Source organism: Hyla sarda, chromosome 1, assembly GCF_029499605.1.
Source record: "Hyla sarda isolate aHylSar1 chromosome 1, aHylSar1.hap1, whole genome shotgun sequence".
NCBI lineage: Eukaryota > Metazoa > Chordata > Amphibia > Anura > Hylidae > Hyla > Hyla sarda.
In genome coordinates this window covers 180,292,104-180,319,105 of record NC_079189.1, presented here as the reverse complement: position 1 = coordinate 180,319,105, position 27,002 = coordinate 180,292,104, and the positions used below count along the sequence as shown (strand labels likewise).

The following is a 27,002-nucleotide window of genomic DNA, read 5'->3' as shown; positions in this document are numbered from 1 at the left end:
CAATATGTCTACACCTTTATTTTGTTTGGTGGTAATTTGTATGGTGCTTTCCCCCTTTTTTTTAATTACAATTTAGTACACCACTTTGTATCGTTCCACCTCTTGTTGTGCCAAAATTTATGACTTTTAAAAAATGCTCTCCACAGCCAATTTTGTAAGCCAGGTCTGGGCTGGTGTAGATTTGTGACAAATTGTGCGACAATTCACGCATGATAGATTCATGGCCACTGCAAAAAGTAAACCAGATTATGGCATAGCTACCTAATTTTAGAAAAAACTTGTAAAGCAAAAGTTTCAATAAAAAGTGTCTAAACAGCAACTGTGACAAATTGTGGGACAAATCAACATTGAAAAAACAGGGTAAAACCAATGATAAGTTCCCCCGAAGACTTTACCTTACAGTCTGAGGAACTTTAGTCTATTGTAATATAACTTATTCTTCTAATACTAAGCACATTAATGAGGTGTCATAGCAGAGAACCTTGTTCATATGCATGTGGCCTTTGTGTGACAGGTGTATATTAGCAATGTATGCCATTTTTACACATGGTCGATTCATAGCAGTTTTTTAGAGTAAATAAATTACCCATCTGTTGCAGATTCCCTACATCCATCAGCGCATTTTTTAAATGGGAAAATCATATGCTAAAATAATGATGCAAAATGGGGTTTCCCATTCATAAAAGTGAAGGCATGTGGTTAGGATCACTGGTGAGAATCTGACTACCATAACCCCCACAAGTTTAACCTGTTCAGGACGCCGGGTGTATGCATACGCCCTGCATCCCGAGTCCTTAAGGACCTGGGGCGTATGGATACGCCCGTGGGAATTCCGGTCCCCGTCGCTAGCCGGTTGGGGACCGGACCCGAATGCCTACTGAAATCATTCAGCATGCACCCCGGCACATCGCCCAGGGGGGTCCTGAGACCCCCCCCCCCCATGTCGGCGATCGCAGAAAATTGCATGTCAATTTAGACATGCGATTTTCTGCTATTCCGGGTTGATTGGGTCTCTGATGACCCGATCACCCAGAAAATAGTGATGATCGGAGCTGTCAGGGACAGCCCCGATCATCTTGAGGGCTAGGAGTGAGGTCGCAGAGCTGCAATCTCCTCCTATCCCCTGCCATTGGTCAACTGATTCTGACCAATGGCAGAGCAGGACAGTGGGTTGCCATGGCAACCCCCCGTTCTGCCCACCCCTGGATGTCGAAGGGATCGTGGGAAGAAGATGGAGGCCAATACCTGCTGGAGAAGATGCCTGGAGATCCCCTATCGTCTCTGGAGACTGCTGGATCCTGGGTCAGGTAGGGAAACTACAGTGGGGGGGGGGGGGGGATTGAAAGTGAAAGTAAAGTGATCTTTACTGTGGCAACCATTAGGAAGGCCAAACTGCAACTCCCAGCATGACCAGACAGCCAAAGGCTGTCTGGGCATGCTGGGAGTTGTAGTTTTGCAACATCTGGAGGGTCACAGTTTGGAGACCACTGTTACAGTGGTGCCCAAACGGTAGCCCTCCAGATGTTGCCAAACAACAACTCTCAGCATGCCTGGACTGCCCAGGCATGCTGGGAGTTGTAGTTCTGTAACATCTGTCCCTTCAGATTTAGCAATTTTCATGAATTTTTTGAAAATTGCTGCTCTACTTTGAAGCCCTCTAATTTTTTCAAAAAGCAAAAATATGTCAATTTTATGATGCCAACATAAAGTGGACATATTGTATTTGTGAATAAAAATAAAATTTATTGTGAATATCCATTTTCCTTACAAGTAGAGAGCTTCAAATTTAGAAAAATGCTAAATTTTCAAAATTTTCATGAAATTTTGGGATTTTTCACCAAAAAAGGATGCAAGTAACGCCCAAAATTTACCACCAAAATAAAGTAGAATATGTCACGAAAAAACAATCTCAGAATCGGAATATTCGGTAAAAGCATTTTCGCATTATTAATTCGTAAAGCGACGGTGGTCAGAATTGCGAAAAAGGGCTCAGTCCTTAAGGTGAAAAAGGGCTGCGTCCTTAAGGGGTTAAAAGGGCACTGCCAGATCCAAAAACTTTTTATATGTTATAACTGATGAAAATTAAAACCCTTTTGTAATATGGTTGTTTAAAAAAATTCTGAATATTTAATAAAGAAAACGGCTCCTGAAAATCCCACCACTAGGGGTCCCCATACCTGCTGGGACACTAACCAGCCCTGCAGCAGCATCAGGCTTGTTCATGAGTCATGGACAAGAGATGACTCACAGACAAGGCTGGATGAACTGAAAGATGGAAGTATAACACTTTCCGTTATATTTCTTCTTTCAGATGGATCCACTTCTGACTTTGGCACATTTTCTGCTGCAGCGTATCTGCAATGTGTACAAAGTGTTTCTATAGAAAGGGGCTATGATGTAGTGAAACTTTGTTCCCATGAACAGTAAGCATCCCTGAGGCTGTACTCCATCAATTTTAATGTTATAACACTTATAATATGGCATAGAGAAGTATGCATAGTATGAGGTATGGTTGACCATTAAAATAGAGCTTAGAGTCTCCAGTTATATATCTAATATATGATAAATAGCAACCTCGTCCTGCTAGATCTGTAGATACACACACATACACTTTAAACATGTAACCCTAATGTATAGTTACCATTAACACCGGTTACAGGATGTTCCGATTTTGCTGCAGAAATTTGTAAAATAGCCAAAGAAAATAAACAGCATACTTAAGTTATAAAGCCCAGTTAAAATGCATAGCTAAAAGCACCATAAAGTGTTAAGTGGGTTTATATATCTTGATCAAAATGTCTACAAACATGCTTTTACAGCTATAGATCCAAATCAATCTTTTTCTGCATTTGTGACATATATGGATACTTGATCTTGATCTTAGCCTACATTTACAAGGTGCATTGTTTAAAATTTTTAGTGCAGCTTGAAGGTTAGCAAAAAACACGTTTGAAAAAATATATTTGCGGTTTTGCTATGCAGTTAGTGGCAGCTGTAAACACTGCATTGCAAAGCCATAGCAATTCACAGTAGAATGTATGTGTTTTTTCAAAACGCAATAAAAATGCAAAAAAAACTAAAACAAACAAACACTACAAACCTAGCAGTAGTGTAGTGTACTTTTCAATACATCATTAGTTTGTTTCAGTGCAGAAACACTGCATATTTTGTGCAACTAATCTGCAGTTCTGCAGAAAACCAGCAGAGTGTGAACATACCCTTAGGGTGGGTTTACACCGTGTAAAATTTTGTGCATATTTCATTTTACATGCGGATTTGCCCCAAAAATGCGTAATCTGTGAAAAGCGGCAGCAATATAAAATGCATCTGTATTTTGTGGAAATATCCCTGAGCAAAATTCAAATGGCGCTGAAAATGTTATTCTGTATGAACTAATAGAATGGAATCTAACTATTTTCTGTTAGTTTGTTGTCTGTATGTGAGAAGATGTGCTTTTATTACCCATTCACTTAGTAGTGGTGCTGTTTGGTTGACCCAGTTCTGTGTCGCTCTGCCTGTGGGGTGGTATGGCCAAGAACCAGAGGCATAACCTGGCATCAGGAGTGTTGTTGCGCCACATGCAGGTGCTTGTTGCAGCTGTGGTGTTGGTTGCTGCACAATGCTATTTGGACCATAGACCTACTTATCATGGTGTTGCTGTGAAGCAGGATTATACAGTTTGATCAAAATATGTACTATGAAGCACATGTAACATTTTAAAACTTTTACTTTGCAGCAATAGATTAATGCATAAAATGTTGATCTGAATTTTTTTTTGTTTTATAATTGTGGCATACTTACCATCACCATCATCATCGGTTACAGGATTTTTTGATCTTGCTGCTAGGATTTCTAAAATAGTAAAAGCAAATAGTATACTTAAATGGGCACTGTCACCAACTTTATTTTTTGATATGTTGTAGTACTTATGTACTACAACATATCTCTAATATACTTTTATTTTATTTTTTTTCATTAAAAAGGTTTAATTTACATTTAAAAACCGGCCACTGAAAAAGGACTGATTTTGGAGTGGCAATCAGTCCTTTTTCAGTTAGGCTGCACTCGCTCCCTGCCTGTCAATCAGACAGGCGGGAGCGAGCGCATTGGATCCCCGGCCACTGGCAGGGAGGCCACTCCTTCCGCACATCGCCGCCGCCTCGTTGCCGCCGCTGTCCCTGCACGCCCGCTGCCAGACTCTGCAGTAACTGCAAGTGTAATGAGGGAACGGGGTATGCACGGCGGGGGGGAGCAGGGAACGGGCTAGTGCCGTAGTGGGGGGGTGGGGGGGAACGGGCTAGCAAAAAAAAAAAATAGGATGGTGGGAGCTACCCTTTAAGCTTAGCTTTGAAAGGCATAAATAAAAGTTACATTCATTGCTGGTAGACATCCATTATCTTTTATATCCTATTATTATCACATGTGAATGTTGAGTGCATTTTCTTTAGTGTGAGAGTTTATAGTGGAAGAATTCAAGTAAATTAAACCGTTTCTTTTTTAGTAGTGTAGAATTCTAAAGGGAAGTCAGCTCTATATTATGCTTGGAGCTGCAGACTTAGGCTAAGTTTCCACTTGTTTTTTTTCTGGCTGTTTTTGAGTATCTGCCACTGCAGTTTTTGAGCCAAAGTCAGAAGTGGATCCATAAGGAAGGAGAAGTGTAAGTCCTTCCTTTATATGTCCTATTCATTTTGAATACATTTCTGGCTTTGGCTCAAAAACTGCAGTGGCAGATATCCAAAAACTGCCAGAAATAAAACCAAGTGGAAACTTAGCCATAGGCAGATAGTTGATAAGGAGATGGCAAATGATACCTGTCTCTTAGATGATGGCTGTATGCGCTTTTACAACCGGACCTAAAACTGTGGTCAATCACGGTTTTAGGTCCGGTTGTAAAAGCGCATACGGCGCAAAAATGAGCCGACCGGACCGAACGTTTCACTCCGGCCGGCTCATTGAAATGAATGGCATACGGGAGCACATACGGTCACATACGGGAGCGCGAGATTTTAGCTCCCCCCTGCCGTATGCGCTCCCATATGGGACAAAACGTAGTGTGAACCCAGCCTTATACATTTTACTTCTAAGCTCAAGGGTCTTAAAGTATGTAAGGAATTTCCTTGTTCACTCTTTTGACGGAATTAAAATTCTGCGTTGGAAGTTTCGCTACTGAACTTAAATTGAGCAGCAGAATCCCATTGAGATTGATGGAAGGCTGCTGCAAGCGGAATCTGTTTGGAATTGTCATAGTGTGAACAGGGCCACAGAGGTTTGCTTGAGCTGCTGGAAGCATGCCTCCCCCCTCCCCACCCCTTCCTGCCCTGCATGTTTTATGTACATACCTCAGTGCCGGAAGCCAAACACTGTACTCTTTAAAGCAGTGTTTCCCAACCTTTTTCAGCTTGGTGAACCCCTCGAAAAAATTTTTTTTCGCAGGGAACCCCTACCAAAGTTGATGAGCAAAAAAAAAAAAAAAAAAAAAAAAAAGGAAACAGTCTTTATCTGTGGTGAGTATGTAGAGTAGATTACAGTGCTGCTTTATACAGTTGCTTTATACAGTTGCTTTGACGTCTTCTAAAACCATTGAATTAAATAACCTATCAACCTTAAAGGGGTACTCTGGTGGAAAAACTATTATTTTTTTTTATTTTTTAAATCAACTGATGCCAGAAAGTTAAACATATTTGTAAATTACTTCTATTAAAAAATCTTAATCCTTCCTGTATTTAGTAGCTGCTGAATACTACAGAGGAAATTCTTTTCTTTTTGGAATGCTCTCTGATGTCATCACGAACACACTGCTCTCTGCTGACGTTATAATAATAAGTCTTTATTTATTTATTGTTGTCCTTAGTGGGATTTGAACCCAAGGCCCCAGCACTGCAAGGTAGCAGTGCTAACCACTAAGCCACCATGCTGCCCTTAGCATACATCTGCTATTTACGGTTGATAAAATGGACAGAGATGTCAGCAGAGAGCACTGTGGTTGTGATGTCATCAGTGTTCCAAAAAGAAAGGAATTTACTCTGTAGCATTCAGCAGCTAATAAGTACTGGAAGGATTAAGATTTTTTAATAGAAGTAATATACAAATATCAGGAAGGAGAAACAGCGTTCAGCAACAACTGTCTATCTGGCCTAATGACAATCAGCACGTATCCAGCAAAGCACAGGTGTGCGGACGAACCAAGCAGGGCTCATGGGGTGCTCAGCCAAAGAATCACTTGTAGAGGATGTGAGAAAAAAGCGGCACTCACCAAGTCCGACGTGTCAGGTAAGACTTTTATTCCATGCAAGGTAGTGAAGATACAAGTGTGGGGGAGACAGGGACGCCGGGGAGCCCGGCTAACAGGTCACAGCCGTATCGTGCTTGCTGCACTTCCTCAGACCGTCCTGTCTCCCCCACACTTATATCTTCACTACCTTGCATGGAATAAAAGTCTTACCTGGCACGTCGGACTTGGTGAGTGCCGCTTTTTTCTCACATCCTCTACAAGTGATTAATTTACAAATATGCTTAACTTTCTGGCACCAGTTGATTTAAAAAAGAAAAGAAAAAATGTTTTTCCACCGGAGTACCCCTTTAAAGACCACTCAAAAAGGGACCATATATAAAAATAGGTAATCTTTATTATGAAAATGATACAAAAAATAGGTTAAAAGCAAGAGGCATGGACACAGAAAAAGGTGGGGACTAGGGAAAGGAGGGGTACAGAATCAAATATGATAATGGCTATGTAGCACTAATAAGAAGTCATGGCCAGCTATACCAAACAAAAACAGTAATACATTAGTCCCACATAGATGTATAATGCAGGACTAGATAGAAATAAAGATAAGTGCAATTGTGCAAAAAAAATGCAAGAGAAGTGGGCTGTGACAAATAAATACATATGACTACATAGGAATGGGCTCCTAAAGCAGTGTCAAGCACAATGAGAGACAGCAAATAGCCTGGAGCCAGAAAAAGCGGTCCAAGACCAGCTAGTAAAGACATATACAGAGACCCCCCCGTTCCCCAGTCACACCTCTGACGCGTTTCACCCGGAGGTGTGGTGGGTGACTGCGGAATGGGGGGGGGGTCTCTGTATATCTGTTTACTAGCTGGTCTTGGACCGCTTTTTCTGGCTCCCACCCAGCTGGTGGGTGCAGAAAGGTGTACATGGGTGACAGGTGTGTAGAGGAGTGTACATGGGTGACAGAAGGGTGTAGAGGAGTGTACATGGGTGACAGAGGGGTGTAGAGGAGTGTACATGGTTGACAGAGGGGTGTAGAGGAGTGTACATGGGTGACAGTGGGGTGTAAGGGAGTGTACATGGGTGACAGATAGGTGTACATCGGTGACAGAGGGGTGTAAGGGAGTGTACATGGGTGACAGAGGGGTGTAGAGGAATGTACATGGGTGACAGAAGGGTGTAGAGGAGTGTACATGGGTTACAGAGGGGTGTAGAGGAGTGTACATGGGTGACAGAGGGGTGTAGAGGAGTGTACATGGGTGACAGAGGGGTGTAGAGGAGTGTACATGGGTGACAGAGGGGTGTAGAAGGGACAAAGGGACAGAGGGGTGAATAGTGGAGGTTGGACATTGGTAATGGGGGGTAGACTGGGGGGTGGCGGGGGGGGTGAACATGGCTGACAGGGGTGGACAAGGTCGACATGGATGACAGGAAAGTGGACAAGGGTGAAAGGGGGTAACAGAGGGGCGAAAAAGGGTGGGGTGGACAGGGGTGACAGAGGGGAGAGGGTGCACTACCTTAATTAAGCGGAGCTGAGCTGTCCTTCTGTGGGGGGCCGGGAAGAATCGGTGGGCTGGGTAGAATCAGTCCTCCTGGGGGCCGGGAACAGTGTTCCTGGGGGCTGGGAACAGTGTTCCTGGGGGCCGGGAACAGTCCTCCTGGGGGTTGGGAACAGTCCTCCGGGGGGCCGGGTACAATCTGCGCACTACCCCCATTGCATTCATCCCCATCATGACTCACTCACAATGCCGCAGGGGGAAGGGGGCGCAGGGGGAAGGGGGAATGCGCACGCAGGCTTCCCTTCCCCCTGCACCGCTATGATTCACAGGCGCGTAAGCCGGGGCGGGAGAGTTAAAAAAAAAATTGCCTGCTGGAGCCCGCGGAACCCCCAGCAGTTCACGACGGAACCCCCGCTGGGAATCACTGCTTTAAAGAGTTGCTGTCATTAAAATAACTTTTGACATGCCGACAAGACATGTCAAAAGTTGTTGATTGCACCGAGCTTCACCCTGAGACCCGCTGCAAAGGTGAGTGGTTAGCTGGGGAAGCGGGTGGCATTGTGCTCCTCTCGATGGCTGGCCAAGACATCCGTACATTTCTCTGCATAAATAGACAGATATCACGGCCGGCCAGGGAGCGGAGTGTAATACCCAGCGGAGCTTCCCTGTCTTCATCCCCTCTGCTCTGTATTCCCACCCACCTAAAAAATATTCATTGACTCTTCACTCATGTGAGCGCAAGGTGGGTGGACATATCGGAGCAGAAGGTACGAAGGCCGGGTTGCTGGGTATGCTGGCTCCTGCCTCCAGTGGAGGCTTATACTGGGTGTATATATGGAACCCGCACTATAACTTTGTGTATTGGGTTTAGTGCGTGTGAACTGGCTGTCGGTTTCGCTTTACTTGTAGCAATTGATAAACTTTCTTGTGAAATGTTTATTTTGATATCTTAGAGCAACAAGGAAATCTTCGAGCTCCTACCTATAATACCTAGGTATTTTTTGAAGGTGTGTTGTCACCTAGACCACATACATTATACACTGATTTATTTGATGGATTGGAATTACCTTGTTTTCTTTGCTACGTTAGACTGTGACATCGTGCCCTGGTGAAAGCAAGTACGAACTAGTCCAACAAACTGTAGCTGATAAAGACATTTCACTTATGCATTGCCAACTTTTGGCAGCGTTATGTGTTATCATATTGAGTAACCTAATAGCATTACATGTTTCACTTGGTAAGTACAATAATGAAAATGAATGTGCCATTTAATCTGTTTTTAAAAACATTCATGGTTTTATTTGTGGTCTCCCAGTACCGGAGTGGGTCCCGTCAGGTAAACATTGCTTCCAGTGCCTGCGCTAGGCCCTGATGCTCAGGTGATGCTTTGATATTCATTGTAGCCTTTGCCTGTTAATTTATATTGTTTTGTACTGTATCTACGGTATAAGAAATGTACAGGATATCTGTAAGGAGGTATGATGCAGAGTACCCATGTGACCCCGATTGCTCAATGGGAAGCCCCCTAGCCAGGAAATATATAGTGTAGGGGGGAGGAGCTATTCATTTCGATTGAGAGTTAAGTTGAGTTTGAGTGCAGAGGTCAGTGTGAGCTGCAGTGTGAAGAAGAGACAGCAGGAGTGTGAGGTGATTCAAGTGAAGCCTAAAGAAAATCTTCAAGCAAGCGACCACGCCATTCTGCAAGTGTTCCTTGCCAAGGAGAAGTTAGAAATTCCTAGCTGTGAGCACAAGGGCCGGTGAGTCGACAGGCCACACAGTGCTAGTTCATACCCTGGTGGTGTAGCGTAAATTGGACATCAGAACCCTAGTCAGGGTGTGAGGCCTCAGAATTAAGTCTATAGTCCCAAGCTTGCAACAAGTAAAACCAAGTGGGTGTAAAATACTACCTGTCACAGCAAGTCTACAGGGCTCCCAATGGTTACTCTGTGCATCTCCTCCACTCTAATCTGCGTTGTGAGGATTGTAACAACTACTCCTGCCTCAGTAAAGACAGTTATCCGTAAACCTGGCATCAGTGTATTTATTATCCCGCACCTGAATCGTTGGACCGTGTAGGTTAACAGTGACCTGGCGTCACAAAGTGATACATCTAACAACCCTGAGTCACGTACCACAGTCTGTCTAACTCCCCGTGGCCGCTGACAAGATGATTTTAGTGCTCTCCCTGTTGCTTTCCCTCCATGGGGAACAGCTATTTCCCATTTAAGGTTGGGTCGTATTTTCCTACCCAAAGAAGTCAACAGGTTGCAAAATCAGCTTCACTTCAATAGGTTGGAAAACAAGCAGCAGGAAATACGCAGCCAAATATGGTGCGAGTGACCCTACCCTCACTTTATTTTAAGGGGCAGAACCAGAGCTCAGCTGTCTTCTACTAAGCAGTACACACACTTAGACTTTTTCCCTTCCCCCTTTCCTACCAAATGACAGCACAACATATCACATCCTCGTTTTTCTGTGTGATTTCAAAGTGCTGGTGAAAGTGTGAACAGGCTTGCACATTTTTGGGCTGAGCATTGATGCACTGTGTTTTCTAAAGGTGCTATATATGAGAAAGCATAGAAGTAACAGCAGGGTAGCGTGGAAACTGTTACCCTAAGCACTGAATAGGCTAGCACCGTATTAGCGGATTGATTTATACAGTTGTAAAACAAAAATAGAGAAAAAGAAACACAGCCGCACATCCACAATTTGTATTTTGATCTACTTGCTTCTCAGCATAAATTCAAACACTAACAGGTTGTTAGTATACATTTGGATCAAAAAGTACAAGCCCACCTATTTTGAGTGGGTCCCTAACCCAACATTGGCGTAGCGCCGGGTGGCAGCCACCACCACCGCAACACCATGCCCACAGGGGGAGCGACCCAGTGGCCAGGCAGCCCCACTGCTGCCCGACCAAGCCCTGGCTCCAGGTCACACCACCCCACAGACAAAGCATCACAGTAACAATGACCGCCACAGAACACCACACCAATGTGAACACCTACCAAGTGCTCCCTGCCAGAGGGCTGGGAGAATGCTAGGAGGAAACCCTTATGTAGTCTCCTGCTAATTAAATCCGCCTGAGCCGAATGGGTGGAGCAGAGTGCTGGCTATGAAAGAGGGGAGAGACTATAATAGTAAAACAAAAACAGAACAAAAGAAACACAGCCGCACATCCACAATTTGTATTTTGATCTACTTGCTTCTCAGCATAAATTTGCGGATGTGCAGCTGTGTTTCTTTTCCTCTATTTTTGTTTTACTATTATAGTCTCTCCCCTCTTTCATAGCCAGCACTCTGCTCCACCCATTCGGCTCAGGCGGATTTAAATAGCAGGAGACAGCATAAGGGTTTCCTCCTAGCATTCTCCCAGCCCTCTGGTAGGAAGCACTTGGTAGGTATTCACATTGGTGTGGTTGCACTGTGGCGGTCATTGTCACTGTGATGCTTTGTCTGTGGGGTGGTGTGGCCCGGAGCCAGGGGCTTGGTCGGGCAGGAATGGGGCTGCCTGGCCACTGGGTCGCTCCCCCTGTGGGCATGGTGTTGCGGTGGTGGTGGCGGCTGCCACCCGGCGCTACGCCAATGTTGGGTTAGGGACCCACTCTAAACAGGTGGCCTTGATGTGGCGAGTGGAATTGTACTTTTTGATCAAAATGTATACTAACAACCTGTTAGTGTTTGAATTTATGCTGAGAAGCAAGTAGATCAAAATACAAATTGTGGATGTGCGGCTGTGTTTCTTTTCCTCTATTTTTGTTTTATGATTTATACAGTGCACTACTATACATGGCATGTAGGGAGAAGGGGTTAATGATGCACTGGCTTTTCAAAGGTGTTATGTGAGTAGAAAGTAAATAAAGCAGCAGTAAATGCAAGAAAAGGGTTATACTAAGCACTGTTGCTGAGATGTGAGAGAAGCCTTTATTTATTTTGCATGGATATTTTGCAGATCTTCTGGAAACTCACAGATATGGGTAAACAGGCTTTCTCTCTCTCTCGCACAGAGCACATGGCTAAGCAACCGCTGCACTTCCTGCAATCTGTCTTACTTTCTCTTCTACTAGATGCAGATTTCCTCTATTAACAGGAAGTGGACAGCAGACTGAAAGGAAAAAAGATTTTAGAGCTGATTTTCTGGGGTCAGGAGATTCCGCTCTGCAGGCTTCATCTATATTTTTCAGTTGTCCCTAAGTAAGTGGTTGGAACCTAGCCTCCTTGACGGCTCCCATACACTGCACAAACACAAAAAAAAGGGGATGCTGCTCCTCTATAGTACAACCCAAGAAGCAGTAGAAGCATAGTAGTAGTAATAACAAGTCTAAGAAGTCAATTTCCTCTTCCTCTCCAATGCTGCTATAGGCAGCTCTAATCCTATATTTTAGGATATCTATCATTCTGAGATGAGAGGGGCGGGGCAAGTCACAATCATCATGTGCGGGCGAAACCGTGCTCCATGTCCAATAGCTAATTGATGTTGCTGCAACATCCGTAACATCATGCAGCCATTGATCATTGCATGTGTGTGTGGTTTTGCCTGAACTTCATGATCACCCCGCTCCCTCCTATCTTGTAACCGTATGCTTGTGAGATAACCAGGGAGTTGAAGTGGAGCGACAGGGAGCAGAACAGCCTTTTCTGCCTCCCGAACAACCCCTTTAACAACTGGTGTGCAGGAAGAACAAGGGAAACCAGCTCAATCCCACCTAGGGTTCCTACCTGGCTGGTATTTTACTGGCACAGCCGGTATTTTGGACACTCTGCCGGTATTTTTATATAGAAAATACCGACAATGCAATGGCTGCTATTTTTCCAATGGCCATTGCTAGGGCCAGTCCAGGATGCATTCAATTATAAGCGCATCTTACTATAGTTAAATGCGTTGCTCTGCTGATTGACAGAGCGAAGAGCTATTTGCTCCTCGCTATGTCAATCACTCTTGTGCCTGTCTGCGATATGCAGGCAGCCACAAGAGGCCAAAATTTTTTCATGATGACATCATTGTGCGCCAGAGCACAGAGTGGAGCAAAGAAAGGTAGAAAAGAGGACACGCTATGCAGGAGCCTGGTGAGTATTTTTTTTTTCTGACAGTAGGGGCCTCCACTACATTTACCTAAAGGGGTCTGCCACTACAACCTAAAGAGAACTGCTATTACTACCTAAAGGCAGTCACTAAAAGGGGATGGGGTGCTATTTCTACCTAAAAGGGGTTACTAAAGGGGGATGCTGTTACTACCTAAAGGGGGTCACTGAAGGGGGCTGCTATTGCTACCTTAGAGGGATCACTAGAGGGGGCTGCTATTACTACCTAAAGGGGGTCACTAAAAGGGGACTGTTATTACTACCTAAAGGGGACTGCTATTACTACCTAAAGGGGAAGGTCACTAAAGGGGGCTGCTATTAAGTTAAAGGGGTCACGAAAGGGGACTGCTATTACTACCTAAAGGGGGTCACTAAAGGGGGCTGCTATTACTACCTAAAGGAGATAACTATAGGGGGCTGCTATAACCTAAAGTGGATCAGTAAAAGAGACTGCTATTGCTACCTTAAGGGGGTCACTAAAGGGGCCTGCCACTACTACCTAAAGGAGGTCACTAAAAGGGGACTGTTATTACTACCTAAAGGGGACTGCTATTACTACCTAAAGGGAAAGGTCACTAAAGGGGGCTGCTATTACTACCTAAAGAGGGTTACTAAATGGGGTTGCTATTACCACCTAAAGGTGTTACTAAAGGGGCATTCCTTGGCACAGTCTATGGCTCTGCAGCTGACCCAAAACTCCAACTCCCAACATGTTGCACCATAACCTATACTATTATATAGTGCAACAAAACTGGGAGTTGTAGTTTTGATCTGGGTCAGCTGTAGAGCCATAGGCTGTATCAGGGCATGCTGAAAGTTGTAGTTATTAACTAACTGCAACTCCAAAATTTTACAGAAAGCAATCAAAAAGTCACATCCAAACAAAAATGTCACAGTTAAGGCTGCTTTTACACTATAAAAATACTTCCATTATGAACTCCCGTTATAAATAACCTGGAAATCGGCAGTTATACGGCCGGTACAAAATCACTAACGACCATTAGAAAATCCCATTATAGTCTATGGGATTTTTCTAATAGCCGTTTTAACTCGTTATCCCCCGTTATTTATAACGGCCGTTATTTTGCGACGGGCGAATGAATGGGAGAAATAGTGCATGTACTAATTCTCCCGTTACTATCGCCCATCACAAAATAATGGCCGTTATTAAGGTAATAACGGGCGATAACAGGTTAAAACATTTTCTAATGGCCATTAGTGATTTTGTACCAGCCGCATAACTGCCGATTTCCATGCTTTTTATAACGGGCGTTCATAATGGAAGTATTTTTATAGTGTGAAAGCAGCCTAACAACTACAGATCACGGTGCAAATAGGATAGAAATAGTCAGAAGAGGACGAAATCTGCATCTGTATTGCATCTCTTATATCTCTTCCTGTGATATCACACATATATATTTAAAGGGGTACTCCGGTGAAAAACTTTTTTTCTTAAATCAACTGGTGCCAGAAAGTTAAACAGATTTGTAAATGACTTTTATTAAAAAACCGTAATCTTTCCTGTACTTATTAGCTGCTGAATACTACAGCGGAAATTCTTTTCTTTTTGAAACACAGTGCTCTCTGCTGACATCATGAGCACAGTGCTCTCTGCTGACATCTCTGTCCATTTTAGGAACTGTCCAGAGCAGCATTTGTTTGCTATGGGGATTTTCTCCTACTCTAGACAGTTCCTATAATGGACACAGATGTCAACAGAGAGCACTGTGCTCATGATGTCAGCAGAGAGCTCTGTGTTTCAAACAGAAAAGAATTTCCACTGTAGTATTTAGCAGCTAATAAGTATAGGAAGGATTAAAATTTTCTTAATCGAAATAATTAACAAATCTGTTTAACTTTCTGGCACCAGTTGATTTAAAAAAAAAAAAAAATGTTTTTCACCGGAGTTCCCCTTTAATTTAGCAAATTAGCATGAAAGGTGGCAACCCTAATTCCACCTCTGGATATATAACAACGTATCTCATATTATTTGTGTAAAGTTTTTTTGAAACAGTGACCATTTAAAGGGAAATTTAGAGTTTCCTCTTCACCATGCTTTGACAGGTATGCTTAAATGAAATGTTTACTTGACTTGTTGGTAAACTGATTTGTTATATCTTAGTTCCCTTTATGCCCTATGTCATGTACCTCAGTAAAAGTTGTTTGGTAGGATTATGGCAATTTACAATTCTTGTGCTATTAATATCAACTATGTTATGTCTTTTGAATACTTAAAGGGGTACTCCGGTGAAAACCTTTTTTCTTTTAAATCAACTGGTGGCAGAAATTTAAACATATTTGTAAATTACTTCTATTAAAAAATCTTAATCCTTCCTGTACTTATTAGCTGCTGAATACTACAGAGGAAATTCTTTTCTTTTTGGAATGCTCTCTGATGACATCACGAGCACAGTTCTCTCTGCTGACATTATTATAATAATAATAATGCTTTATTTATTGTTGTCCTTAGTGGGATTTGAACCCAAGTCCCCAGCACTGCAAGGCAGCAGTGCTAACCACTGAGCCACCATGCTGCCCTTAGCATGCATCTGCTATGCATGTCAGCAGAGAGCACTGTGCTCGTGATGTCATCAGTGTTCCAAAAAGAAAGGAATTTCCTCTGTAGCATTCAGCAGCTAATAAGTATTGGAAGGATTAAGATTTTTTAATAGAAGTAATTTACAAATATGTTTAACTTTCTGCCACCAGTTGATTTAAAAGAAAAAAGGTTTTCACCGGAGTACCCCTTTAAGGCAGAATTTAAAGCAACACTATTAAATAAGAGTCCTGTATCTATTTCTTGTACGTACAGTACAAGGGGGCTATATATTTTACCTGTGCAGTTGAACTCATCTTCTCCACTGAGACAGTCCACGTCACCATTGCACATATATTCATCTGGAATGCATATATCTGATTTACAGTGAAAGCCTTTTTTGCATTCTGAAATGGTCAATAAAAAAGATAAATGTATAACCAAAAATAACAATAGATACAAAATATAATTGGTATAAAAAGCCTTAAGAAGAAAGTTGGCTAGGATAAATTAGTGGTTCATATCTTCATATTAAACATTATGGGGGAGATTTAATAAAACCTGTGCATAGCAGAAGTTGTGCAGTTGCCTCTGCAAAATGAAAGAAGCACTCTGATTGGTTGCTCTCGGCAACTGCACCCCTATTGCTCTGCACAGGTTTTACTAATGGCCTTAAAGGGGTGGAAAAATTAAAGCCAGAAAGATAAACAAATTTGCAAATTACTTCTATTTAAAAATCTTAATCCTTTCACTACCTATGAGCTGCTGTATACTACAGAGGAAGTTGTATAGTTCTTTTCTGCCTGACCACAGTGCTCTCTGCCATGGACAGAGGTAGCAGCAGAGAGCACTGTGGTCAGACTGAAAAGAACTTCACAACTTCCTCTGGAACAAACAGCTGCTGACAAGTACTGGAAGGACTAAGATTTTTAAATAGAAGTAATTTACAAATCTGTTTAACTTTCTGGCACCAGTTGATTTAAAAAAAAAACATTTCCGCCAGAGTACCCCTTTAAGGCCATTAGTAATCAACAAATGTGCAAGTTGAGTACTTTGAACTTACCCCTTTACCCCGCCCCCGTTGCCGAGTCTTTAAAGACTCAGGGTGTACATGTACCCGCAGGGTTTTAAACTGTTCTCACAAGCGGAGAATGGGTTAAACCCTGTGGGTCTCGGTTGCTACGGGAAGCCAGGACCCACGGCTAATGTCAGGACCCACGGCGATCGGGCTGATGCCCAGCATTAACCCTTTAGACGCCACAATAAAATTTGATTGCGGCGTCTAAACTGAAAGTAAAACTATCCCGCAGCTCAGCGGAGCTGATCGGGACTAAAGCGACAGAATTGCGATGTCCCGATCAGTTTACTGGACGACAGGAGGGTCCTCACCTGCCTCCTCGACGTACGATCGGCGATCTACTGCTCCATGCCTGCCCAGCGGGCTAGAGCAGCAGAGCGCTGGTAACACTGATCAATGCTATGCATATGGAATAGCATTGAACAGTGTATGCAATCAGAAGATTGCATGGTATAGCCTCCTAAGGGGGCTAAAAAAGTAAAAAGTGGTAAAAAAAAATAAGAGAATACATGTAAATGAAATAAAAAAAATAATCATATGTGGTACCGCCGTGCGCGTAAATGTCGGATCTATTAAAATATAAGGTTAGCTAAACCGTACGGTCAATAGCATACATGTAAAAAAATACCAAAGTCCAAAATAGTGAATTTTTGGTCACTTCATATACCATAAAAATATTAACCCCTTAAGGACGCAGGGTTTTTCCGTTTTTGCCTTTTCATTTTTTCCTCATCACCTTCTAAAAATCATAACGCTTTCAATTTTGCACCTAAAATTCCATATTATGGCTTATTTTTTGCACCACCAATTCTACTTTGCAGTGACATTAGTCATTTTACCATAAAATTCACTGTGAAACGTAAAAAAAATTTATTGTGCGACAAAATCGACGAAAAAATGCAATTTTGTAACTTTTGGGGGCTTCTGTTTCTATGCAGTGCATTTTTCTGTAGGTCCATACGGTTAAAATGATACCCTACCAATGTAGGTTTGATTTTGTTGTACTTCTGAAAAAAATCATAACTACATGCAGGAAAATGTATACGTTTAAAATTGTCATCTTCTGACCACTAACTTTTTTATATTTCTGTGAACGGGCTGGTATGAGGGCTCATTTTTTGCACCAAGATCTGATGTTTTTATCAGTACAGTTTTTGTATTCATTGGACTTTTTGATCGCTTTTTATTCATTTTTTCAATATATAAAATGTGACCACAAATACGCTATTTTGGACTTTGGAATTTTTTAGTGCATGCGCCATTGACCGTGCCGTTTAATTATTTATATATTTTTATAGTTTGGACATTTCCGCACGCGGTGATATCACATATGTTTATTTTTATTTACACAGGTTGTTTTTTTTAAATGGGAAAAGGGGGGTGATTTTTACTTTTATTAGGGTAGGGGTTGAATGATCTTTAAAGGGGTTCTCCGCTACCCTGCCTTCCGGAGCTCCGCTCGCAGCGTCCAGAAGTTTATTACTCTGAACGCCGTGTTCGAGTACACCCCCCCCCCCCCCCCGGCCTCAAACAAGGAAGCCCGCACACAGCGTTCGGAGTAATAAACTTCCGGACGCTGCGAGCGGAGCTCCGGAAGGCAGGGTAGCGGAGAACGCCTTTAAATTTTTTTTTACCCCTTTTTTTTTTTTTTTGCAGTGTTATAGCCCCCCCTAGTGGCTATTACACTGCACATACTGATCTCATACACAGATCAATGCCGTGCATTAGCATGGAAAAGATCAGTGTTATCGGCGGTCGATTGCTCAAGCCTGGACTTCAGGCTTGGAGCAATCAATCGCTCATCGGACGTGACAGAGGCAGGTAAGAGACCCTCCTGCTGCGTCCTAGCTGATCGGGACATCGCAATTTCACCGCGATGGTCCCGATCAGCCCGACTGAGCTGCCAGGAAGCTTTCACTTTAATTTTAGACACGGCGATCAACTTTGAACACCACATCTTAAGGGTTAATAGCGCGCGACACAATGACCGGTGCCGCACGCCTCTGGGACCGAGGCTGCAGCGCTGCGTGCAGCCCCCAGGGGTGGGTGTTACATGCAATATAGCGGGGGTCCCCAGCGGTGGGACCCTCGCGATCAGACATCTTATCCCCTATCCTTTGGAAATTGAGTTGTTTTTTTCTGTCTGGCAACAGTGCTCTCTGCTGACATCTCTGCTTGTCTCGGGAACTGCAGAGAGTAGAAGAGGTTTGCTATGGGGATTTGCTTCTACTCTGGACAGTTCCCGAGACAGGTGTCAGACAGGTGTTAAACAGAAAAGAGCAACTCAAATTCAGCAGCTCATAAGTACTGAAAGAATTAAGATTTTTTAATAGGAGTAATTTCCAAATCTGTTTGACTTTCTGGAGCCAGCTAAATCAGTTGGCGCTAGGACCGCGTGGACACTGCAGTCTCCAATAGACTGCAATGTGTTCCGCAAGTATTTCTGTCTGAAGAATGAGCAACACTATTCTTTAGGCGGAAATTTTCAAGCGGATTTTCCGTCCACAAATTCCGCTTCACAAATTCTGAAGTGGGAAATTGTGAACGGAAACCCATTCACTATACAGTACATTTAGGTAAGTGGAATTTCTGCCTGCAATTTAAAAGCTGAATTGCAGGCTGAAATTCCGTAGTGTGAACCTAGCCTAAGTCTTCCAGTACTTATCAGCTGCTGAATGCTCCAGAGGACATTGGGGGTATTCATCAAATGTGAAGTAGATTCACGTCTTTTTACTCCATTAATTCATGTGGTGGAAACTGTGTACCTGCACCAAATTTGTTACATGGCACAGGGCATGTGATAAATATGGTGCTGATCACATTTCTTACTTCAGTACTCCACTTTGTATGGTGCCTCCTCTCTTTTAATAATGCTGTCCACAGACAGTTTCTAAACCAAGTAAGGATTGGTGTAGATTTGCGCCAAAATTCCTGACCACTGCATGATATCAACTTAACTCACGACTTGGTATGTTCTTTTTGAAAAAACTTTTAAATGAAAAGTTGCAAAACTTTGGTGCAAAAAAATACTGCGCCAAAGAAAAGCGTCAAAGAACAGTAAAAAAAAACATAAAAACTAAAATTGTGTAGTTCTTTCAAGTCTGACCACAGTGCTCTCTGCTGCCACCTCCGTCTATGCAAGGAACTGTCTAAGGCTAGAATTCCACTGAGATTTTTCATTCAAAAACGCAGATAAAAATGCCCATTTTGCCACATGGTGTTATTTGGCTGGAACTCCACTGAGGTTTTTTTTTTGCAAAAATGCCATGAAAAACGCCAATTTTCCTGCACAGCGTTTTTTCAGTGAAAAAACGCCGCGTCCAGATGTTCATGCAAGTCATTAGTAAACTGCAAAATGCCAGATTCACTTGCCGTTTTTCAGTTTGGTGTTTTTTTTAATCCTTTTGGCGTTTTTCAGCAATTTCAGGCTGGATTTTCAAATCGCCCGACAAAACCTAGTTTGGCATTTTTTGCCCTGAAATCGTGGCGTTTTCCTCCCATAGAAGTCTATGGGAGAGCAAAAACGCCAATAAAAACGCCATGTTGGTTTTAAATTTTGCATTTTTGCAGGCGGTTTTTATTCTTTTTTGGACTTTAGCGATCCCAAAAAATTATGGAGATACCTTTTATATTAAAATGTCGTAGGGTACCATAAAAAAAAATTATAAAAAAAGAAACAGTAGTGATGGAAAAAATTGTATCTAACGAAATTTATCTTTTTTATTATGAAATGTTTATAAATTTTTAAACAGGGATCAATTTATGTGAGCGGGTAAAGTACTAAAATGTAGCCGACAATAATAAAGATGTAGTGTGTGTGTTTCACTTTATTTAGTAAATTTTTTTTAGGTAGTACTACTACTCCCAGCATGGAACACACTGTTCCATGATGGGAGTAGTAGTACCTGTATTAATTGACAGATCGCCAGTTGCGATCCTCTTGTATAATGTATAGATGCGGCGGCCGCTCTTCTATGGTCCCCTGCACTGACGTATATACACATATTCATATTTCCCGCAAAGAGCTGTGATTGGCCAGATGGTTCCAGCCAATCACAGCTCTCTGTGAGAAATCGGAATGTGTATATACGGCGTGCAGGGGACCATAGGAGAGCAGCCGCTGCATCTATACATTATACATGAGGATCACAGCGGGTAGTAGTGATACCCGCTGTGATCTTTCCTTAACTACAAGTACTACTACTCCCAACATGAAGCACACTCTGCTCCATGCTGGGAGCTGTAGTACCTGCATTAATAGACAGATCGCAGCGGGTGTCAGAAGTTACACTCGCTGCGATCTGTCTATTAAAGCAGGTACTACAGCTCCCAGCATGGAGCAGAGTGTGCTTCATGTTGGGAGTAGGAGTATCTACAGTAAGTGACAGATCACATCGGGTATCACTACTGACACCCGCCGTGATCCTCCTGTCTATAGCAGAGATGCAGAGCGGCTGTATACATCACTCGCATCCCTGCTCTACACTATACTCCGGGCCGGCCGCTCATTCATTCATCTTTTCCTCAGAGCTGTGATTGGCTGCAACCATCCGGCCAATCACAGCTCAGGGCGGAAAATATGAATGAGTGATGTGAATAGAACATCACTCAGAGTACAGAGCAGAGATGAGAGCGCTGTATAGAGCCGCTTCTCTGCTATATAATCGACGATCGCATCGGGTGTCAGACTGACACCCGGGGCGATATGTCTATAGTAGAGGTACTACTACTCCCAGCATGGAAGTGTGTTCCATGCTGGGAGTAGTAGTACTACATGAAAAATTTGAAAAAAAAAGAGAAAAAAAGTTAAACACGCACACACACACTTTACAAAAAAATGTATTAAAATTTTGTTATAAAAAATAAACATTTAGTTAAATACATTTTTACATCCCTACTGCATCCTTTTCTTTTTTTGGTACCCAACTATTTTGTAAAAAAAAAAAATGCAAAAGGGGCAAAAAAAGGCAAATTCCACACAAAGGTGAAAATGCCAGAAAAAACGCCAAAACGCAGGGGAAAACTGTGGCAGTTTTTCTGGCATTTTTCTTTCGTTTTTATGCGTTTTCTGTGAAAAAACGCTTCGTTCAGATGTTAGCTGCAAGTCAATATTGAACTGCAAAATGCCAGATCCACTTGGCATTTTTCATTGTGACGTTTTTTTAATCCTTTGGCCGTTTTTCAGCTCTTTTGGGCTCAGAGGCTGGTTTTCATAAACGCCCTCAAATTCAGAGTATGGCGGGTTTTTTTTTTGGGGGGGGGGGGGGGGGGGAATTTTGGCATATTCCTCCCATAGAAGTCTATGGGAGTGAAAAAACGGCAAGAAAAACGCCATGTGGGTTTTAACTTTGGCGTTTTTGTAGGCGGCTTTTATTCTTTTTTTGGACTTTAGCGATCCAAAAAAGCGATGGAGATACCTTTCTTTGTTAAATTTGGTAGGGTACCATTAAAAATTGTATTTAACAAAATGTACCGTATATTTTTTTAAACAAAATTTTTATAAATTTTTTAACAGGGATCAATTTTATGTGGGCGGGCAGAGAACTAAAAATCTAGCAGGCAATATAAAAAATGTAGAAAGGTAGAAAGGGGCCATTTAATTATAAAAATAATATATTTTTTATAATTTATTTTGTAAAACTTTTTATTAGTAATGTATTTTAATTATGTGTTTAATAAAATGTGTGTGCTTTTATTTAAACTTTTTTTTAAAGATTTTTTAGGTAATACTACTACTCCCAGCATGGAACAGACTGTTCCACGTTGGGAGTAGTATTACCTGTACTAATAGACAGATCGTAGCAGGTGTCATTTCTGACACCCTCTGCGATCCACCGGTATAAGCTACAGAAGCCGGCGGCATCACCGCACTTGTCTGGTCCCCTGCCCGCACTATACTCTGCTGTGATGTGAAGTTCTCTTCACTTCAAAGATTCATATTTCCCGCTGAGAGCTGTGATTGGCCAGTTAAGTGTTGGCCACTCACAGCTCTCAGCAGCATATACGAATGTGTGATGTGAAGATAACCTCACATCACAGCGGAGTATAGTGCGGGAAGGGCACCAGACAAGTGCGGCTGCCGCCCGCTTCAATAGCTTATACCAGAGGCTCGCAGCGGGTACTACTACTCCCAAAATGGAGCTGTAGTACCTGCATTAATAGACAGATCGCAACGGGTGTTAGAAGTGACACCCAGGCTTTCTGTCTATTAGTACAGATACTACAGCTCACAGCATGGAGCAGATTGTGCTCCATGTTGGGAGGAGAAGAACCTGCAGTAAGGGACAGATCACAGCAAGTGTCACTCCTGCCACCTTTTGCAGTTGTCCTGATGTGAATTTCGTGAATCAGCTGTGCTCATGGCTACAGAGCCGGGAGTACAGCTGATGCATATACGTCATATATCTACTGCCCAGCAAGAACTTACAGTGAGCCTGCAATGTGTATACAGTATACACATTGCTGGCTAACTTAACCCCTTGCTGAGCTGTGCGCTATGCGCCAGCCCAGCAAGGAAAGAGTTAACTTATACTACTGGACATTGTAGTTTAACTCTTTGGGTGGTATACACTAAATACAACTATCTATAGATAGCTGTATATAGTGTATACAAAGACAAAGAAGTCCCCTTACGGGTATGTTCAGACTGAGGGACTGGAGAGGAATTTACTAATTCCGTTCTCTTATTCCTCTCCAATTCAGTCAGCAGTGAAAAACCCAATAGAGTTTAACTGTATTTCCTCTACTCAGTTCACACGGAGGAATTTTGGTAAGCGGAATTCCAAGGCTGAATTCCGTTCCACATGAAGAGTGAACATGTTCTTTCTTCATGCGGAATCCGCGTCTTTGTCTGAACTGAAATCAATAAAAAAAAATTTCCAGCCTGATGCCGTTCAGCCTGTTTGCGTGGAATTTGTGCAGAATTTGCGCAGAATTCTTAAAAAAAAAAGGGGAAATTCTAATTGGTGGTTGTCGTCCAGCAAAAAAAAAAACAAAAACAGTTTCCTCCTGTATTCGGCGCGGAATATCCAGGAAAAAAAAAAGAAATTCTGCAGCGGAATTTTTAAGCGAGAATTCCTCGCCAATTCCCCAGTGTGAACATACCCTCCCTCCCTCCTGTCACAGCTTGGTCTGTGTAGTGCCGCCCCTAGTGATGATGTCATTAGGGGCGGAGCTACAGACGGGAGCCAGGCTGGTAAGGGTGTGAGTCTTTGTTCACATTGTACGTTTTGTATAATGTGAACAAACTCTTCTGCCAGTGTCCTTCCAGACAGGGAGACTCCAGCTGTTAACTCCCAGCATGCCCAGACAGCCAAAGGCTGTCTGGACATGCTGGGAGTTGTAGTTTTGCAACAATTGGAGGCTATCTGTTTGGGAAGACATTGCAATATAGGCGTTCTCCCCAGCGGAGGGCGCCAAAAATGTCCTAACCAATTTTTTTTTCTTCTCGTTTCAAATCCATGTATGCAGAGGATTACGGCGGATTCGGAGGACTACTGTGGATTAACTGAATTTTTTTTCTTTTAATAAAATGGCTAACGAGGGCTGTGGGGGAGTATTTTTTTTAAATAAAATAATTTTTCCAAAGTGTTGTTTTTTTTTTATTGAATTTTTCAGGCTTGGTACTGGAAGCCGTCTTATTGACGGAATCCATTACTATGCCGGGGCTTAGGATTAGCCTCAAAAACAGCTAGCGCTAACCCCCAAATATTACGGGACCAACAGGCCTGGAGCATCAAAAATGGTGCTCCTGGGCCTAGGTGGTAACAGCTGGTATTATTTATGCTGAGGAGGGCCAATAACAATGGTCCTGGCCCACCCTGGTAATGTCAGGCTGTTGCTGCTTGGTTGGTATCTGGCTGTGAATAAAAATACGGGGAACCCTATGCATTTTATTTTTTCAAAAATAAATAAATAAAAAACGCATAAGGTTCCCGGTATTTTTATTCTCAGCCAGATACTAACCAAGCAGCAACAGCCTGATGTTACCAGGGTAGGCGAGGACCATTGTTACTGGCCCTCCCCAGCCCACGGACCCAGCGGGGACAGGGAGCGAGGGAGTTAAATGGACCTTGTGTTCTGTATACACTATATACAGCTATCTATGTACAGCTGTATATACTGTATACTGCCCAAAGTGGCTATAGTGCTCCAAGCTGCTAATTTACATGAATAGAAAAAGAAGAATAATGACGCAACAGAGCGATTGACCTGCTCGTGGTAATTTTAATCAGTGTCACCGGCACTACAAGTCTGTACAACAGGTTAGTGTGGGTGACACAGATGACAATTTTTCTTTAAAAACAGTGTTTTTAAAAGACAGTTCTTAGTGAAATGCCCCTTTTATAATATTTATAAGAAAAAAATTGTGGTATTTGGGGCAAGGATTTTTTTTATCTGATGTTTTATTTTTGTTTAAGTGCTTATACTGTGTTTACTACCTCCTGTTCTTGTGTCGACAAACAGTATTGGCTAAGCCAGTGATTGGCTGAGCAGGAAGTAGAGTGGAGTAAAATGAGTGGGAACTCAGGCACTGCAGGAATGGCAAATATTTAAATAATTTTTTTTTTTTTTTTTTTAACCCAACCTAACCATTTTAAAACACAAACACTTTAATGCTGGATAACAACTTTGCAGCATATCAAGGCCATAGTTACCTGTACAGCAAAGTTCATCACTAAGGTCGCCACAATCATTTTGCCCATTACAGATATTATTAATATCAATGCATTTCCCATTGACACAAGTGAACTGTTGATCTTCACATGCTGCAATAAAAAAAACGTGAATTTAGGGTAGGTTCACACAGATGTTTTCTTGCATGAATTCAGCTTTTATAATCTGGATGAAAACTGTGCAGCTATGTGGAATTATGGCTTTTTTATTATTTCTTACAAATCCTCAGTTTTAGGTACTGTATCTACTGGTCTAAATTAGAGACGAACAAACTTCCAGTAATTCGAAAAAAAAACGTGAATTTAGGGTAGGCTCACACAGATGTTTTCTTGCATGAATTCAGCTTTTATAATCTGGATGAAAACTGTGCAGCTTTGTGGAATTATGGCCTTTTTTATTATTTCTTACAAATCCTCAGTTTTAGGTACTGTATCTACTGGTCTAAATTAGAGACGAACAAACTTCCAGTAATTCGATTCATCACAAACTTCTCGGCTCGGCAGTTGATGACTTATCCTGCATAAATTAGTTCAGCTTTCAGGTGCTCCGGTGGGCTGGAAAAGGTGGATACAGTCTCTTAGGACTGTATCCACCTTTTCCAGCTCACGGGAGCACCTGAAAGCTGAACTCATTTATGCAAGCTAAAGTCAGCAAATGTAGAAATTATAAATAAAAAATATTTATGTGAACCAGTCCTCAAAAGCACAGGGGAGAGAAAAAGGAAAAGACTAGTGGAGATGGGATCCAAGAAATGGTCTTTATTATATAAAAAGGATATATATGGCCAATCGCCTAGCAGGGCCCTTGCTAAAGGCGAATGGAATATACTGGGTAAAAAATAGATATAATAAAAAATACAGAATATAGTAGGATTAAAATGAGATAAATATGATGGGTAAGTAGCACCAAAGAAAATTCATTAATTAAATATCTGCTGCATATATCAGGAGAAAACGTTCTCAGTCCATGTAATTCATAGGGATATTTCAATGAAAAATCCACAAGAAATGTCCAGAATGAAAAGTCACAATTAGTTTGGGTGTGTCCGGAGTAACGATATATGGTAGTGAGTGTAGCCACAATAGCTACAATAGGAAATTCTATATTCTAAATTCTAAATTCTAAATATTGTAGCTATTGTGGCTACACTCACTACCATATATCGTTACTCCGGACACACCCAAACTAATTGTGACTTTTCATTCTGGACATTTCTTGTGGATTTTTCATTGAAATATCCCTATGAATTACATGGACTGAGAACGTTTTCTCCTGATATATGCAGCAGATATTTAATTAATGAATTTTCTTTGGTGCTACTTACCCATCATATTTATCTCATTTTAATCCTACTATATTCTGTATTTTTTATTATATCTATTTTTTACCCAGTATATTCCATTCGCCTTTAGCAAGGGCCCTGCTAGGCGATTGGCCATATATATCCTTTTTATATAATAAAGACCATTTCTTGGATCCCATCTCCACTAGTCTTTTCCTTTTTCTCTCCCCTGTGCTTTTGAGGACTGGTTCACATAAATATTTTTTATTTATAATTTCTACATATTACATTAGACCTTTTGGGTGAAGGCAACACCTTTAACCTCAAGCACATTATTTCTTTTATCCTAAGTGAGCTACACATATTTTACATTTCCTAAAGTCAGCAAATGCTGAGTCGAGAAGTTCGTGATGAATCGAATTACTGGAAGTTTGTTCATCTCTAGTCTAAATACAATGATCAGCAGGACCACAACATAAAACTAGAAAAATATACTGTTTTATCCAAAAACTTTAAAAAAAAGTGATACTTACTTTGGTATTTTTGGGTCAAAAATGCTTCTGCCAGATGTTAGCTGGAGGTCAATAGGGATATATAAAACACCATAACTACACTAT

The 27,002-nt window shown here is 42.0% G+C and overlaps 1 protein-coding gene across 3 annotated transcripts in view; it reads right to left on the bottom strand.

Moving 5' to 3' along the window:
* Nucleotides 1-27,002, bottom strand: part of CFI (complement factor I) — a 73,787-nt gene that overhangs the window by 25,927 nt on the left and 20,858 nt on the right. For 2 of the 3 annotated variants that reach the window (XM_056564657.1, XM_056564674.1), the window contains 4 exons: nucleotides 25,085-25,195; nucleotides 15,649-15,756; nucleotides 3,802-3,852; nucleotides 2,642-2,674 (listed from right to left, as the gene is read on the bottom strand). In XM_056564657.1, coding sequence (XP_056420632.1) covers nucleotides 2,642-2,674; nucleotides 3,802-3,852; nucleotides 15,649-15,756; nucleotides 25,085-25,195 — 303 coding nt within the window. The remainder of the gene's footprint in view (nucleotides 1-2,641; nucleotides 2,675-3,801; nucleotides 3,853-15,648; nucleotides 15,757-25,084; nucleotides 25,196-27,002) is intronic. The other variant, XM_056564667.1, reaches the window with a different exon arrangement.